At 35.4% G+C, this 15428-nt stretch overlaps 1 protein-coding gene across 1 annotated transcript; it reads right to left on the bottom strand.

Annotated features, from left to right (window-relative positions):
* Positions 1 to 173: 173 nt before the first annotated feature.
* LOC120623677 (facilitated trehalose transporter Tret1-like) lies at positions 174 to 10953 on the bottom strand. The gene is made up of 10 exons (XM_039889850.1): positions 10850 to 10953; positions 8575 to 8807; positions 7984 to 8137; positions 7309 to 7478; positions 6329 to 6452; positions 5491 to 5583; positions 5286 to 5344; positions 3556 to 3714; positions 1949 to 2131; positions 174 to 446 (listed from the first exon to the last, which is right to left on the bottom strand). The coding sequence occupies exons 1-10, from the start codon at positions 10884 to 10886 to the stop codon at positions 216 to 218; spliced, it is 1443 nt and encodes a 480-aa protein (XP_039745784.1). The 5' UTR covers positions 10887 to 10953; the 3' UTR covers positions 174 to 215.
* Between the last annotated feature and the right edge of the window lie 4475 nt (positions 10954 to 15428).

The raw sequence follows: 15428 nt of genomic DNA, 5'->3' as shown, positions 1-15428 counted from the left end.
AATTTTCACTTGTGCACCAATACTCTGAGAGTTGATAAATCTGTGAGACAAGATCAATTTTTATCCGTTCCCTGGAGAGATAATTGCCTCCAGCTCATGCTAGCCGCACAGGTAAAGTTGCAGTCAACTTTTAGTTAAATAAAATTATAGACAATTGAATATTTGTGTATAAAGTAGGTATAATAATATAATTTAATATCACAACATAATATCTTTCACTTTTTTCGACCTCTCAATAAAGTTTCCTGTATCTGTTCATTAGTAAGACCTTTAGTTTCTGGAATTATGAACAGACCGACAAAGATGTCGAATACGGCGAAGCAGGCGAAGATGTAAAAAGAGCCGTGGATACCGAAAAATTTGATCATGAAGGGGAAGATACCGACGACAACGAAATTGAGGAGCCAAACCCATTCCAAGAGAATCATAGACGCGATGCTTTGAACCTGTGGAATAAAGAAATCAAACTTTAGGTTTTATATCTGTGATTTATAAAAGAAGCACATTTAATCTATCTTTGTATACTCATAGTTAATCTGAGTAATTTTTTTTTTTGTGTTAATTCTTAACTTGTTTATTCGCTGTGCTCTGGCGTAGTATGTAGCGTTATTAAAATATATATACATTTTTAATGTTTCGTCTTGTCCGTCTTAAATCATTCTAATAATGCGTTAATTAATTGCGCTGTAATTAATTGCGTTGTGGCCCACCTAATGTTCGAGCAACACTTCGCAAATCGCAAGGCATGAAATGAGCACGTCCTACATAATGTCGCCCTGTGTCCATCAACCTGTGACTACCAGTGGTGCAAACTAGCACCAGTAGTGTCAAGGATCCAAAATTAATTACACTACCGGAAAAATCATATGTTGCTATGCGAAAGAAATTAGCATTGCGGTAATATTACCCCGGACGAGCTCTGTCACATAAAGGTCTCACACATACTACAATTCTAATGTCAATAGAGACATACAAATTACTTCATAGTGTAAAGATTCTTAGGTATGTCTTGTCAACTTGTCTATTTTATCTTAAACACACTTATCTTTAGATCTCTCTCTAGAAGTTGGATGGGAAAAACCTTCATGCATATTTCATAGTTTAATTTATGAGGCTATAAGTCTATATTTTGACATCACGCTAACCTTAGCAGCCGAGCGAACTAACGATGCGACGTGCTGGGTTGCGGTGTATTAAAAAAAAACGGTTTATTAGGTCTTTACAATACATAGCTATTGTGTTAAAGAGCCTAGTTAGTATGGGAAAGATCAGTGCTTATCAGAAGGTGTACTTGTGTCTTGTGTTGTTGTGTTGTAGATTTAGCTCTTCTGTAACGATTTGGTATTGCAGCACTATATTTTTCTTTACAAACTTACTTAAATGTTATAATCCTAAAAAAAAGAGGATAGAATTTCTCAAATGACGACATCATATTTCGCAATCGGGTCGTTATATGTAATAATGAGCACCTCTGAATATTACTCGTTCATAAGACACGGAAGTTTGTTTAGTTTTTTAAATCCAATATTTATTTCAAATAAATAGAATCTCTACATAAGTGGGTTATATATTTAATTAAGGTAATCTGCGTGTTTTTGCCAAAGCTCCACAATCTTGAAATTCTATTTTTCTTGTCACTTTATGGTACGGTAAAAAGATTAAAGGAATTAAAAGAGTGAATTTCCATCTCTGTGAATACTTCAAGGCTTTGTAGTAAATGTACTTAATTAAAGTGATGATACAAATGATATGAGGTAGCGTACCATGGCAAAATAAGAATGTTATCACTGTCTGTCACAAGAATGTCTCTAAAAAAACAATTATAACTCTCTGAATGTCTCTAAAATAACAAAATCACACACAATATTAAAATACTAATGGTTAAGCGATAGTACTAAGCTCCTTCTTTATAGTACCTTAATATTTTTACTTAAGTTATGGTACAAACCTCTGGTGTAAAGCACTCGGCGAGTAGGACATAAGGTACACTGCCTGCGCCAAACATAAAGGCGCAGCAGTAAAAAAGAATCAGTACAGCAGTGACCCATGGCGGCGCTATACTAGTATGGAGCAGTATACCCAATCCAGAAAGACAGAGGGTTACGGCGACTGCAGAAGCTACTATGAGAATCTAAAAGAAAATAAACGATTAGAAACACCGATAGCGGCTTCATTTTTGTGAATTGCAACTGGTGAAGAGCACTGATATCTATAGTACGAGTTTTTACTCAGTTTAGGTATCAGTGATTCAACCAAACAAAAGCTATGATTTCTGTCACTATTTAATAATCGTGTGAATAAATGATTTTCATTATTATTATATCATTATTATATTATTAATTTTGAAGACCTCCCTAACGCAGCGGTGATCGCTGTGGTTTTGAGCTAAAGGTCTAGGGTTTAATTCAGCAGGGACAATTCTGGAATTCATTACTTCTGAAATTTTTCTAGTCTTTTTTGGTGGGAGGCTTCGGTCGTGGGTAGTTACCACCCTACCGACAAAGACGTGCCGCTAAGCAAGCGTTTCGGTACTAACTCGCGTAGGAACCAATTACGGGATGGGTTAGCAACAGCGACAGGTTTGCCCGCTACCTACATCGTCATAAATTTTGAGGTAGAGGCTCGTAGAGCATGGGTTTTTTCGGTTGTCCCCATGTAAAAGGATTATCAAGTCTACTGGGGATTCTAGAGCTGCCAGTTACCTCAGCGAAAAAAATTGTATCCCGTGCCATTTAGAGGGGCAATGCTGACACTCGGGTACCGTATGCCTCGTTGTGCTGATATAGACGACCGTTTAATGTTGTTTTATTTTGGTTATTTTGGTTATAGGTACTTATTTTAGTTGTAGTTTAAAAAGTATAAAAAAATGCTGTTCAGGCGATGACGATGAATCTTAACTTTTAGGCTTAATGATGAAACCTATTTCGTTATCTTTACTTACAATTAATAATTTTGTTTAATAGTATATCTTATCTCCGGAACTATTAGGATTCAAGATCAAAAGGATATCAATACTCTGTTCTTCAATTGATAGACCAATCCTAGAAGAAGGTTACTTAAAGCTATTTAACATCGCTGACGGACAGTAAGAGGAGATAAGTAAGTAATATACTGTGTAAGAATAGCGGATGACAATTATATGGGATGAATTAAGTCCTTAATTTTAATAAGTAAATTTTTCTTTAGCAATTTTTATTCGCGTAACAGTACTAAATAATAAATATACTACGACAATACACACATCGCCATCTAGCCCCAAAGTAAGCGTAGCTTGTGTTATGGGTAATAAGATAAATGATGAATAATATACATAAATACTTATAATATAGATAAACACCCAGACATTGAAAAACATTCATGTTCATCACACAAATATTATCCAGTTGTGGGAATCGAACCCACGGCCTTGGACTCAGAAAGCAGGGTCGCTACCCACTGCGCTAATCGGCCGTCGACTAAAGGTTAATAAATGGTATACGAAACGCGTAGATACAACTTGAACTTGTGCCTAATCTAGAAATATTGTTGGGATGAGGACAAAACGATATCACTTACTTTTCTTCCAAACTTGTCGGTTAACACAGCACTCAGCGTACTTCCGACTAGTAGCACTAAAGCAAACATGACTGAGCAAAAGTGTGAAGAGAGACCTGGCGCAGCTTGTTTAAATATATCTTTGGCGTATACTTGCACAGGTACCATACCCATCATCACCTGTTAATAATTTTATCATTTATTACAAAACATAAAACATAAATATTATAATACTAGTTGTACCCTGCCACGCTTCGCTGTGGCACATTGTGATTCAATGGTTGAGAAATTGGTAAATAACATCCTTGATGCGTATGATATATATCATGCTAAAATTTCAGCCCGATCATTGCAGAACTGATCATTGCAGAGTTTTTTAAGCGTACACAAACCAACATAACATTTTTATATATATATAGATATGTGTTTTAGCACTAAAGATGTCCCTCCTACTTCCAGAGGCAACCAGTATTATTTGGAAATTATAGATAGTTGCAATCATTGACTGCAAATCTTACATAGACTCTTCCACACTTAAAGTTTTACTAACACCTATTAAAGCATTTTTGGCCAAGCTTGTCCAGGGAAGTCCCTACTACCCCCATGCCTATTTAAGCTGCTAAGCAGCGTTCCTGTCCGAAGGGTGTCATTTCATAGGATGTGTTCCTTGCATGGCATTCAAAATGTTCCTCTGTTTATGTAACAAATTATGGTTTTTCACTAACCATTAGGTTACCACAGCTTGGTCCAACATTTATTACTATAAAAAAACCTTTAGGACAATTATAATTATATAAATAATTTTAACGCCCCCACAATCTCCTCTAGAGCTAAAATTTTTTGAAATCTGATAGTAAGTTACCTTAATTTAACAAACATGAAACTCTTATTAAATTTTAAGTCTGTGGGAATTTTTAGTTTAAAATTTTAATATTATTTCATTAGCACCACAGTAATCGATTTTGTTATTTAAACTTCATTCAATACATCCTTGTTTTCTCGTAACATAGCCCAAAAAAAATCTGTCCAAATTTCATGTCTAAAAGATTTAAAATTCAAAATTTAGTTATTTATGATTTTTTCTAATCATTAACGCCCCCGCTATACACTTCGGAGATTTAACACTTATAAAAAGGTAGCCTATCCATTAAGTCAGTGTATCCTCTACATGGATGCAAAATTTCAATTCAATCGGATGTATAGTTTAATAGTTTTAACGGAACAACCGTAAAAAACTCTATAGATTTATATATTAGTATAGATTATGTCAACCTCCCTGGCGCACCGGTGAGCGTTGTTGTTTCAAGAGGTCTCGGGATCGATTCTCGGTAAAAGCAATTTGGGAATATGTTATGTCTGAATTTTCTATTGTCTTGTCTATTGGGGGGCTGCGGCCGTGGCTTATTACCACATTTCAGCGATTAAAGGTATGGGCTTAATATAATATCCATACTACCTAACACGCACGCTACCATCTCAGACTGCATCATCATTAGGTGAGATTGCAGTCAAGGGCGAACTTGTATTGGAATAAAAAAAATATATGTATCTTTATTATATATATTATATACGTATTCTTTTTTTAATTCTGACAAACACAATGACAAAAAAGTAATGACCACATTGGCGAAACTTCCACTAAACTAATCTTCGGTAAAGTTGTCTGGGTTATCGTTATTTTGCGTAGATAGAGAATGTATACAAATAATGAAGAAGATAAGACCTAAAAAGGATAGAGCAGATATACGTACCTGAGTAGACAAACATATTCCAACCACAAAGAAAGCTCGTCGTGAAGAACAAGACGTAACTAAAACAAAAAACTTTACTTGTATACCTAATGAATTTTGAAAAATAATAAGTTCAAATAACAACTTACGACACTGAATGAAAGTGGAATTATTTTATTATTTTACGATAGACTAACCTAAGTAATAAAGGAAAAGCAGTACTAACACAGTATTTTCAATGATGACATCTTTTGTTCAGGTTCTCTTTCCTGCATATCTTTATTTAACTTTTCCTTTTCTGCCTCTTCTTCTTTAGCACCTGAAATAAAATCCTTTTCATCATCATCGCCGTCATTATTATCGTTATTATTATATGAGAGAAGAGAGTCCCGATGATAGGCCTCCTCTAGGTCTAAGTGCGAGGGTTTTACAGCGTAGACCAGTTGGTCTATGCTCCGCCGCTCTCATGCAGTTAGGTGGGATATCTATATTATAGTAGGTAAAAACTCAAATTAATCATTACGAGATTGTTTATTGATAATTAACAGTATTTTTTGGGAAGCTAACCTTACTACTGGCTTCTACTACCAGTCGTGCAAAGGAGTTATGCGAGTTAGCGGTGTACGGATGAATATGGGTGCATATTCATCCGTACACCGCTACTCCTATGCAGTTAGATGCGCTATCCATAGATATACAGTAGGTAAAAACTATCAAATTATTCAGTAAGAGATTTTTAATGATAATTTACAGTACCCTGCAACCACTGGCTTCTACCACTGGCTTCTACCACCAGTGGGTGCAAAGCAGTTATTGTGGGTGCATATTCATCTGTACACCGCTACTCATATGCCGTTAGATGCGCTATCCATAGATATACAGTAGGTAAAAACTATTAAATTATTCAGTATGAGATTTTTTAATGATAATTTACAGTACTCTGCACCCACTGGCTTCTACCGCCAGTGGGTGCAAGGGGGAATTCATATTTAGCACACCCATTGCGTAAGTTTATCATTCTGTGTTCAAAATTAACTTAGGTACAATTATACCAAATATCTCACCAGTATCAACTGCTATTAATTCAACAGCAGGCGTCAATTGCTGCTTTAATCTCGAAAACTCTTCCAAAACAATCGTAGATGATACTGGTGCACCTCTATAATATGATATAGCTAAGCGTGCTTCCTAGAATGTGAACAAAATATAAAAACTATCATATTAATAAAACGAAAAATTTAAAATTTTACATCCAAAATTGCATAGCGTTGTACAATTAATGTCAATTTATATATTTCCAAGCAAATATGTTCAATAATTTTTGTTAATTATTACCTGATAACTATGTAGTTTACCGTGATTGGTAACAACTTGCAATTTTTAACAATCTATTATTTGAATTAAAAAAATTAAGAAATGAAAATTGTGCGTGTACTGGTGGTGGTCTCCACCAGCGAAAAGTGACAGCAGGCGCAAAATTTCGGATATTGTTGACAGAAGTTGTCTAGACCTATACTAAAACTACTCAAAACAAAATTTAAATCTTAATTTATATATTTTAAGTAGGCTTAACTGCACATTTGAAACGTCAGGTATGTATTGACTCTTCCACCGTTTCGAAAGGCTTCTATCGAGCAGGGGCCGGCAAGAAACTGAGCAGCAACAAAAACAAATAAATAACTAATAAAAATATTCTTCAGCTATCTTAGTAACACAAGCTACGCTTACTTTGTGGCTAGATGACGATTTGTGTATTGTCAATGTATACTTATTTATTATTTAAATAAATATACCACGATATGCTTGTGTTATGTTATGTAATAGTTGTATGCATAATATACATTATATATGTACACTTATAATATACAGATAAACACCCAGACACAGAAAAACATTCATGTTCATCACACAAAAATTTTCCAGCTGTGAGAATCATACCCACAGCATTGAATTCAGAAATTAGGTTCGCTGCCCACTACGTCAATAATGTTTGTTTTGTATGAAACACTATACTCAAATGAACCTTACGTAATTAATTAATTACCTCTTCTTTCTTATTTCTTATTAGAAATACGGGACTCTCTTTAACTGTCAGCATGAGACCCATGTACAGGATGCAAAACGCAATATTGGCCCATAAAATGTACCGATAGGCTAAAAACCAACCCAACAGGTACGACATAAGAGCCCCTACACAGTAGCAGACGATTGGGGCTGGAAAATAAAAAAATCGTTTAAAAAGTTTGAAGATTTGTTGACACGTGAAAATTGCAGCCAAAGATCTTTGTCGTTTTTGCATTACTGAATCCACATACTGGTCGTGTCCGGATTCAAGTACTTTTAATGCTTTGTTTATAACATAGTTTTTTATTGTATAGCCTTCCATTCTGTGCTGTCCTCGGTCTTTTACCTAGTCAGACCAACGACGAAGTGGTATAGTAACTAAGTATCATATTATTTTAATAACACAATTTGGAAAGTCAGGCACTGGTAGGTAGCTTCTCCAGGATCGATAGGCTTGGTCTCTTAACGGTCCATGCTATACCTAGCATCCTTCTCCAACACCATATTTCAAAGGGATTGATCTTTTTGCTTTCAAACTTTCATTCTCCAGAACCATGGAGTATGATTGAGAAGACTTATGTTCGATGTAGGGGACCTTTCTATTTTGCAAAAGACAGTTTTAATAAAACTAATTAAGATATTTTAACATGCTTACCTGAAGCCAACGTTCCGCGTATAGATTCCTCTGCAACCTCTGATATATAAATAGGTGAATGAACTAAGAATGCACCTCCTGAAGCTCCCGATAGAAACCTGGCTATAAGCACCACTGTAGATGATTTCGTTAAATCTATAACTACCCAGGATATCTGGAAAATGAAAATGCTGAGTTAATATAATTCCTGGCTTACTTCGAGCATCGTTACTGTGTTTGCTGTTCTTGGTTTATCCAGCTCTCAGATACCGTCATACAGTGACAACTTTTTCCCGGAGCAATGCATGGTCCTAATGGATAACTTTAAAGTACAATTCTGCTATCGCGCTTCGCTAATCTTGCAAAACGTACTTACGATCGAACGATCTAAATCAGGATACTTTTCTCCACTTCTACTGTCAACATTTTAAACATACTTCAAAACCGCAAGTGAGTTTATTGGTTTGTCTGTTTTTTGACACAGCAACTCTTACATTATAAAATAAGTAAATTAGAAATATAATCTAATGTATAAAAAGGACAATTTAAAAGTAATGAAAGAATCGAAGGAATCTATTTTATTTAGTAATTTTAGTAACACAAATTACCAACCATAAGTGGCACGGCTATTAAAATTCCACTTTTCTGTCTTCCAAAAGTACTCATAACCCACCCTGCTACCGCGGTCCCAAACATAGCCCCCAATGAAGGTAGGCTGCCCACTAAGGAACTCTCGACCTCAGTCATTGGTGCTGACAGGAGGGTTGTATCTTCGCGCGTATACAGATGCAATGTGTAAGACGGCCATACGTACAGCAAACCTGTGAGCACGTTCCCTATTGCACCTAAAATATAAAGCCAATTACTCAAGTGTTATCCTACTTATATCCTCCTAATATTATAATAATAATAATAATCTTCTTTATTTCGGACATTTTTACATATCGTGTTAATAAAACAATGTAGTTAAACCTATGTTAGTACTTAACAACTAAAAAACAACCTTATTCTATACACAATATTATAGTCTAAGTGATAATACCCCTATAGCGCGTGTGCACGCCATCCCAGCTTCCCCAGAGAGAGCTGTCCAGACTGTATGCCAGTGTACTGAGGAGGGTGTTGGTGCTGCTCACGAGCCTGCTCATCATTGACGCAGCACGCTTGCGGCTGATCGCGTAGAATTCATCTACCCGCGCTTCCGCAAACATCTGTGACGCGCTGCAGCGTCGTGGCTTCTTCAACACCGCCCTCAGCACATAGCTGTACTGAACTCGCAGTGTAAATGTGAAAGTGTGGATGTTTGTTACTCAATCACGCAAAAACAACTGAACTGATTGCGATAAAATTTGGCATGCATGTAGCCTTTGACATGGAAAGCAACATAGACTACCTTTTATTCCGATTCAAGTTGTTTCCGAGGGCAAAATTGAAAATTGTTTACGAGCTTAGCCGCGGCCAGACAGCTTTGAAATTGTATATGCATGTCACCTATGCTATGAAAAGGACATGTACTTTCGATAAAGATCCCTCAAATAGTTCCCGTGGGAAGATTAAAAATTGTTAACGAGCGAAGCTTTAGACGCAATTCTAAAATCCACGCAGACGAACTCGCGGGCAGAAGCTAGTCTTTAATATACTCGTATAAGCTCAATAGATCGGTATTGAATGGTAGCTTAGCTTCTTTAGCGCCTTGTTAGTGGATCATTTTTAGAAATACTAATAAAAATATGGTCTCAGAAGCTGTATTTCTATAGCTGTCGCAGTTAACTTAGCAAGCTATACCTTAAACTACACTTAAAATTCAATTGCTTATATAAAAGTTAAAACCCCCTAACTTTTCATTGAATTAGATGTAATTCGCCATTCTGTGGTATTGGACATCTTAAATTTGTCATCGTGTTTAATAATCAATACACCAAGTCCGCTATTTTATGGCAGCAGTCATATTTGACCGATTGTAATCAAACATACCTAAGAACACTCCCAACACCCTTAACACACACACACATACACACGCACACTGAGAGACGCGTCAAACTTAATTTTTCTAACCAAGTGGCGCTACTAGTCCCTGAAGACTGATAAAAAGGAAAATGTCTTAACTTATTAATACAAATCCAGCGATTGATGAATAGATGCAAGTTAAAATTCCGCCAGTTCCGAAATTTATACGTAATGTTTTCTTTGTTTATATGACATCTACTTTAAGCTGAGGACTGCTGACATTTCCGCTGCGAATCATATCCTAAGTGACATACATAACTAAATTTAATTACTCAAATATAACTTTAGGATTATAACAAATGTTACTTCTGAATCATATAGGTATAGGTAAATATTGTATCATATGTATGATGATTCAAAGAGAAAACAAAGATGACCGATTGTATATTAGATGGTTCAGAAACATAAATTATTTTGATATTTGGTTTCCTATAATTATATCAATACATATTTTTTTCTTTTCACATTCTGAAACCCAGAATCCCACGGACTAGGAAACCTCTCTAGCATGACAACAATGCTGTAATCGCAAAACCAACTGCTTAAAAATAAACCATTGCTATTTGAAATAGATAAGTTTTCCTTCACTATAAAATAATTGACTAATAAATTACCTACAAGTACCACATAAAATGAATTTGATTGTAACTAATGATCACTGCGAACGCAATCTTATCGAAGTTCTCGTTTTTTTTTTCATTTTTCAGTTGTTCCTAAAGGGTTTTCTTATTTTTTTTCTAAACTATCACAATATTGAGGCAAACAAAACAAACAAAAATATTTATGCCAATACTGCCTATATTCAAGTTATTGCGGTATATACACATGTCAACTGATTTAATATACATTTATTTATAGACAGACTAAAAGCTGAGCTTACATGATATGCTTGTGTGAGCTTGGTGCAACTTCCCCATTGTGTATTAGAAAAACTTAAACTGTAACCTAAAATCTCGAAACTATTTTATAGACCAATCTCCAACATCTTTATCACTCAACTAAAACATTTTGTGAACGCCTAATTATATAATGAATTATAATTGTTTAAACATCAAACAATTGTGATAGCATATTATGCGAATATCTTACTTTACAATCAAGATGAACTTAACTTCGTTTCGAGTATGAGGTAGTGCGATATCGTCGCTTGGCTATAAATACCGCACAAGTGAAATAACTTAACGTTTGCCGGGACTCAATAAGTAACACTCTCTTACGCAAAAATCAAATATGTAATAAACCCATCAATATTGCTGAAAAAACCATTAATTTTCAAAATTATGCACAGGTTTATCATGCAATTTTTGCTTGGATATCAAGTTGTATTATGTGTCATCAAGTGCATTTATTGTACCTCCTGAAAACTGTGCTAATTTGACTTGTGCGGTACTTGTGTATTGGTGCGAGAATGTTGCCATTTTCAAGATAACTACGAGGCCAATTAAGATGCAATTATGTGTTTTTTGCATTACATATTATATTATCTCAAAGCATAACTTAAGGCCTGTGGTCTTTTGTAGAGAGGTCAAAATTCCAGTTTTTTGCCGCTTGTATTCAGTTACTCCCTTGAATGCGTTTAATATGTTATCGCTCCATCATGTTATACCAGCGTTGGGTTCTCCTGTTCGGGGTCACCGCACCAACTCCTCGAAACCACAATGTTCTTTGGTTAAATCAGCAAAGAACAAAACGACAATTTTTATAAAGTAGGATAATAAGTCGGCACAATGTATCATCCAAACTATCAGATCAATTTGTAAAATGATAATTTCATTTGGTTAATTTATTAGAGCTATTTACAAATAAGTGATTAGTGCCGTTTGCACCAACGAGAAATAAGGCAATGCCTAAATGAGTAACGTCTAATCTAAAGAGATTCCTAGGCATACAGCAACCGTTCACCGTTCACGTTAGTGAATTGTTTTTTACTCTACACACATCGCTTAAATCATTAGGCATTCGGTTTAGGCGATGCCTAGGTTTAGTGAAAACGGCCATAAGTCTACCGCCTCCAGATGAAATTTTAAGGGTTTTAAGGTTATCTCTTGTACATTTATATATGTACAACTATTATAAGGTAATTATTTTAATTTTTAGCATAGTATGGGCCAAGATAAGTGCTTAGAAAAAATATATACATATTACACAATCAGATTACCTATTTATAATGTTTGTTCGTTTAATGTAGATATACCGGAGATAATCGTAGATAACCGGCTTTTTAAAGCCTTTGTAAAAAGGTGGAGATTTTTGTGTTTTTTAATTTCATATACATATTTATATCCATGACTGTTTTTTTTGTTATTTTTTGGTATAGACGTACAAGAGCTGCTCCGTGATTGGAACGAAATACCAAAAATAAAATTTATTTTTGTAAAACGGACTTTAAAACGACGAAATTACGAAATTCGAAATCTGTCTGTGCTATGTGATTGCTGTGTACAGTATGTGCTGTGTATATCATTAAATTTAATTAAAAATTATTGATGATTCTACTTCCTTGCTTTATTCCTGTAATTACTGTTCTTTTCAGTGTTTTTTTCGGGTCATAATCGCGGCAATCATTAGTTTTTCTAGGAAAAATTCCGGAAAGTTTTATCCGGTTTAGTGTTTTTCAAAATAAACTGGTTCTTTAACTAGAATGGTTCTTGAAATATTCATTTGATATTTATAATATTATTTTTCGCAATGATTTACTGGATTTATAGCAAATGGTCCAAGTTGCAATAAAATAAGTATATTAAAAGCACTAAAACAACTAGTTGATGTTGTATGTCAGAGATTTTTAACCATACCTACATATAGGTATTACTTTTAATCCTATTTATATTTATAGGATATTACGTTACATATACTTATAGGTAAATAAAAAGTATTTGATGTCATGGCACCTTAAGATAAGGTGTGCAAAAATAATCACGTGAATTGGCGTTCATCATATCAACTTACGCAGTCAGAGCTAAAGTAAACATGCTTTATCAAATTATCAATAGAAATTATAAGACAAGTTGTATATTAGAAATAAGATACCTATCTTGTAAGTTATAAACAATGTACCTTAATAATTTAGAGTTTGTTTAGAATCTAACATCAGTTATCCGTCTTTATATCATTCCCTAATTTCTAGGGAAGTTTTTTTAATAGTAGTAAATGACGTACCAAACTGGTGGCTCATTAAATGGTATGTGAAAAACCATCGCGTAATAAAGAGAGCGATACTTCGCAGGGCATGCAAGGTAAACGTCCCATAATGTCCCGCGGAGTGTCCATCAATCTGAGGCGTAGGTGCTAGCTTTAGGTGCTTGTAATTACTCTTATAGGTCATTGCGGTGCTCAATGACCTCAGCAGAGTTTCTCAACAGGTGGGCCTTCGTATGAACATGAGCAAGACGAAAATTATGTCTAACGCTCATGTTCCGTTCCACCCAGTAATTGTTGGGAGCTCTGTACTCGAAATTGTAGACGAGTACATATACCTAGGACACACGATCCAGTTAGGTAGGTCCAATTTCGAGAAAGAGGTTAACCGCCGAATCCAACTCTGATGGGCAGCGTTCGGGAAACTTCGTGACATCTTCTCGTCCAAAATCCCTCAGTGCCTGAAGACTAAAGTCTTCGAACAGTGCGTGTTGCCAGTGATGACTTACGGAACTGAGACATGGCCGCTAACTATGAGCCTCATAAGAAGGCTCAGAGTCACTCAGCGGGCGATGGTGAGAGCTATTCTAGGAGTATCTCTACGTGATCAAATCAGAAATGAGGAGATCCGTAGAAGAACTAGAGTTTCCGACATAGCTCAGCGAGTCGCGAAGCTGAAGTGGCAATGGGCAGGGCACATAGCTCGGAGAACCGATGGACGTTGGGGTCTTAAGGTGCTGGAATGGCGAACCCGCACCGGTAAACGCAGCGTAGGTCAGCCCCCAACGAGGTGGACAGATGACATCAGGCGAGTCGCTGGGAGCCGCTGGAGGCAAGCGGCCCAGGACCGTGCACTGTGAAACTCCTTACAAAAGACCTACGTCCAGCAGTGGACGTCGATTGGTTGACATGATGATGATGATGATGAATTACTATTATTACAATGCTGCCTAGCGGCAGAAATAAGCACGGTGATAACACTTCCCTGGACGAGCTCAGCTACTAAAAGCTCTTCTATTATACAACGTGTAACAGAATTAACATAGCATTCAAGGGTGCATAAGAATATTTCATATTTATTTTTCCATAAATAACATTCAAGTGTTTAATTATGACAACCCTTTTGAAAATAAAAGACCGAGACGCGCATAGTATCTAAGCTACGTGAAGCGTACTTAATAAAGTTACAGGAGTCACATTATTGTAATTTTGCATGTGATGAAATAAGAATAAGAAATAAGATACAGCCCTAAGCCTGTATCTTATTTCTTTCACTAGAACTATGGCAGTGGTTTACCCAGATAAGTCTCAGAGACAATACATAATGTAGCTCTAAAGCCTGGGAAGTATTATTTCGGTTTTCGGACCCAAAAAAAAATAGAAGTCAGATAACAGCTGGTTAATAATATTTGATTTTTAGAGATATAAGGTTTCTAAATGTTATACCAAATTAAATATCTCAATACCAGTCAAAGACTGTGCAGCCGTTGTAGCAGAAAAATGTTATTTTTCGGCATATAAACTATATTCTTATAAATTATTTTTATCAGTAAGTAGCTGCATAGAAGAAGGACGAACCAAAGAACATAATATTATTTTCGCATTTATAATTAGATCTTTGCGATGTTTTATCATAGAAGTGTTCAGTATTGTTTCGCAGATTATGAACTGGTCACGGCCAAGTTCCAAGGTGGTTACTGTAAGATCAACAATAACAATTGTAAACTGAACATCATTAAACAATCCTTTAGTTTTTAACTCTTAGGTAAAATCAGATAGTGTCAGTCGAACAGCTTTTACAAGTTTCCAGGGTTCATTAAAAATAGGTATGAATATGTCAAAATGTTGCTCAACTTCCCGCCATTTTTACTTTTTTTTTCCACGCATAAAACCTTTAAGCATTAATTGATCATCATATGGTTCCAAATAAATAGTATTAGTGGCGTATACTTCTTAAATGTCCGGTTAAAAAAAAACAATAAAAAAATAGACAGAACTCGAATGTACAGAACCCTAAAGAAGACAATCAATCTTAAAACCTATTGTCATGTACAAGTTATTATATCAATTTACTATTTATAGCAATTGTTGGCTGAATGTATTGACTTCATAATAACTTACAGGCGCTACTTGCCCTATTTGTGATTATTCTTGTTTAAGGCAGAATATTATAAATACAAAAGTGAGTTTTTTTGTTTGTCCTTACGTCTGATAGAAGACTTCGGCCGTGGCTAGTTGCTACCCTACGATTATCGTTCCGATACGATGTCGTATAGAAACCGATTAGGGCTATAGGTTTAATATCACTGCAATACCTCTAA

The sequence above is a fragment of the Pararge aegeria genome, chromosome 1 (assembly GCF_905163445.1).
Source record: "Pararge aegeria chromosome 1, ilParAegt1.1, whole genome shotgun sequence".
NCBI classification, from domain to species: Eukaryota; Metazoa; Arthropoda; class Insecta; order Lepidoptera; family Nymphalidae; genus Pararge; species Pararge aegeria.
Note: the sequence above shows the minus strand (reverse complement) of the source record. Positions and strands in the feature narration are given on the sequence as shown.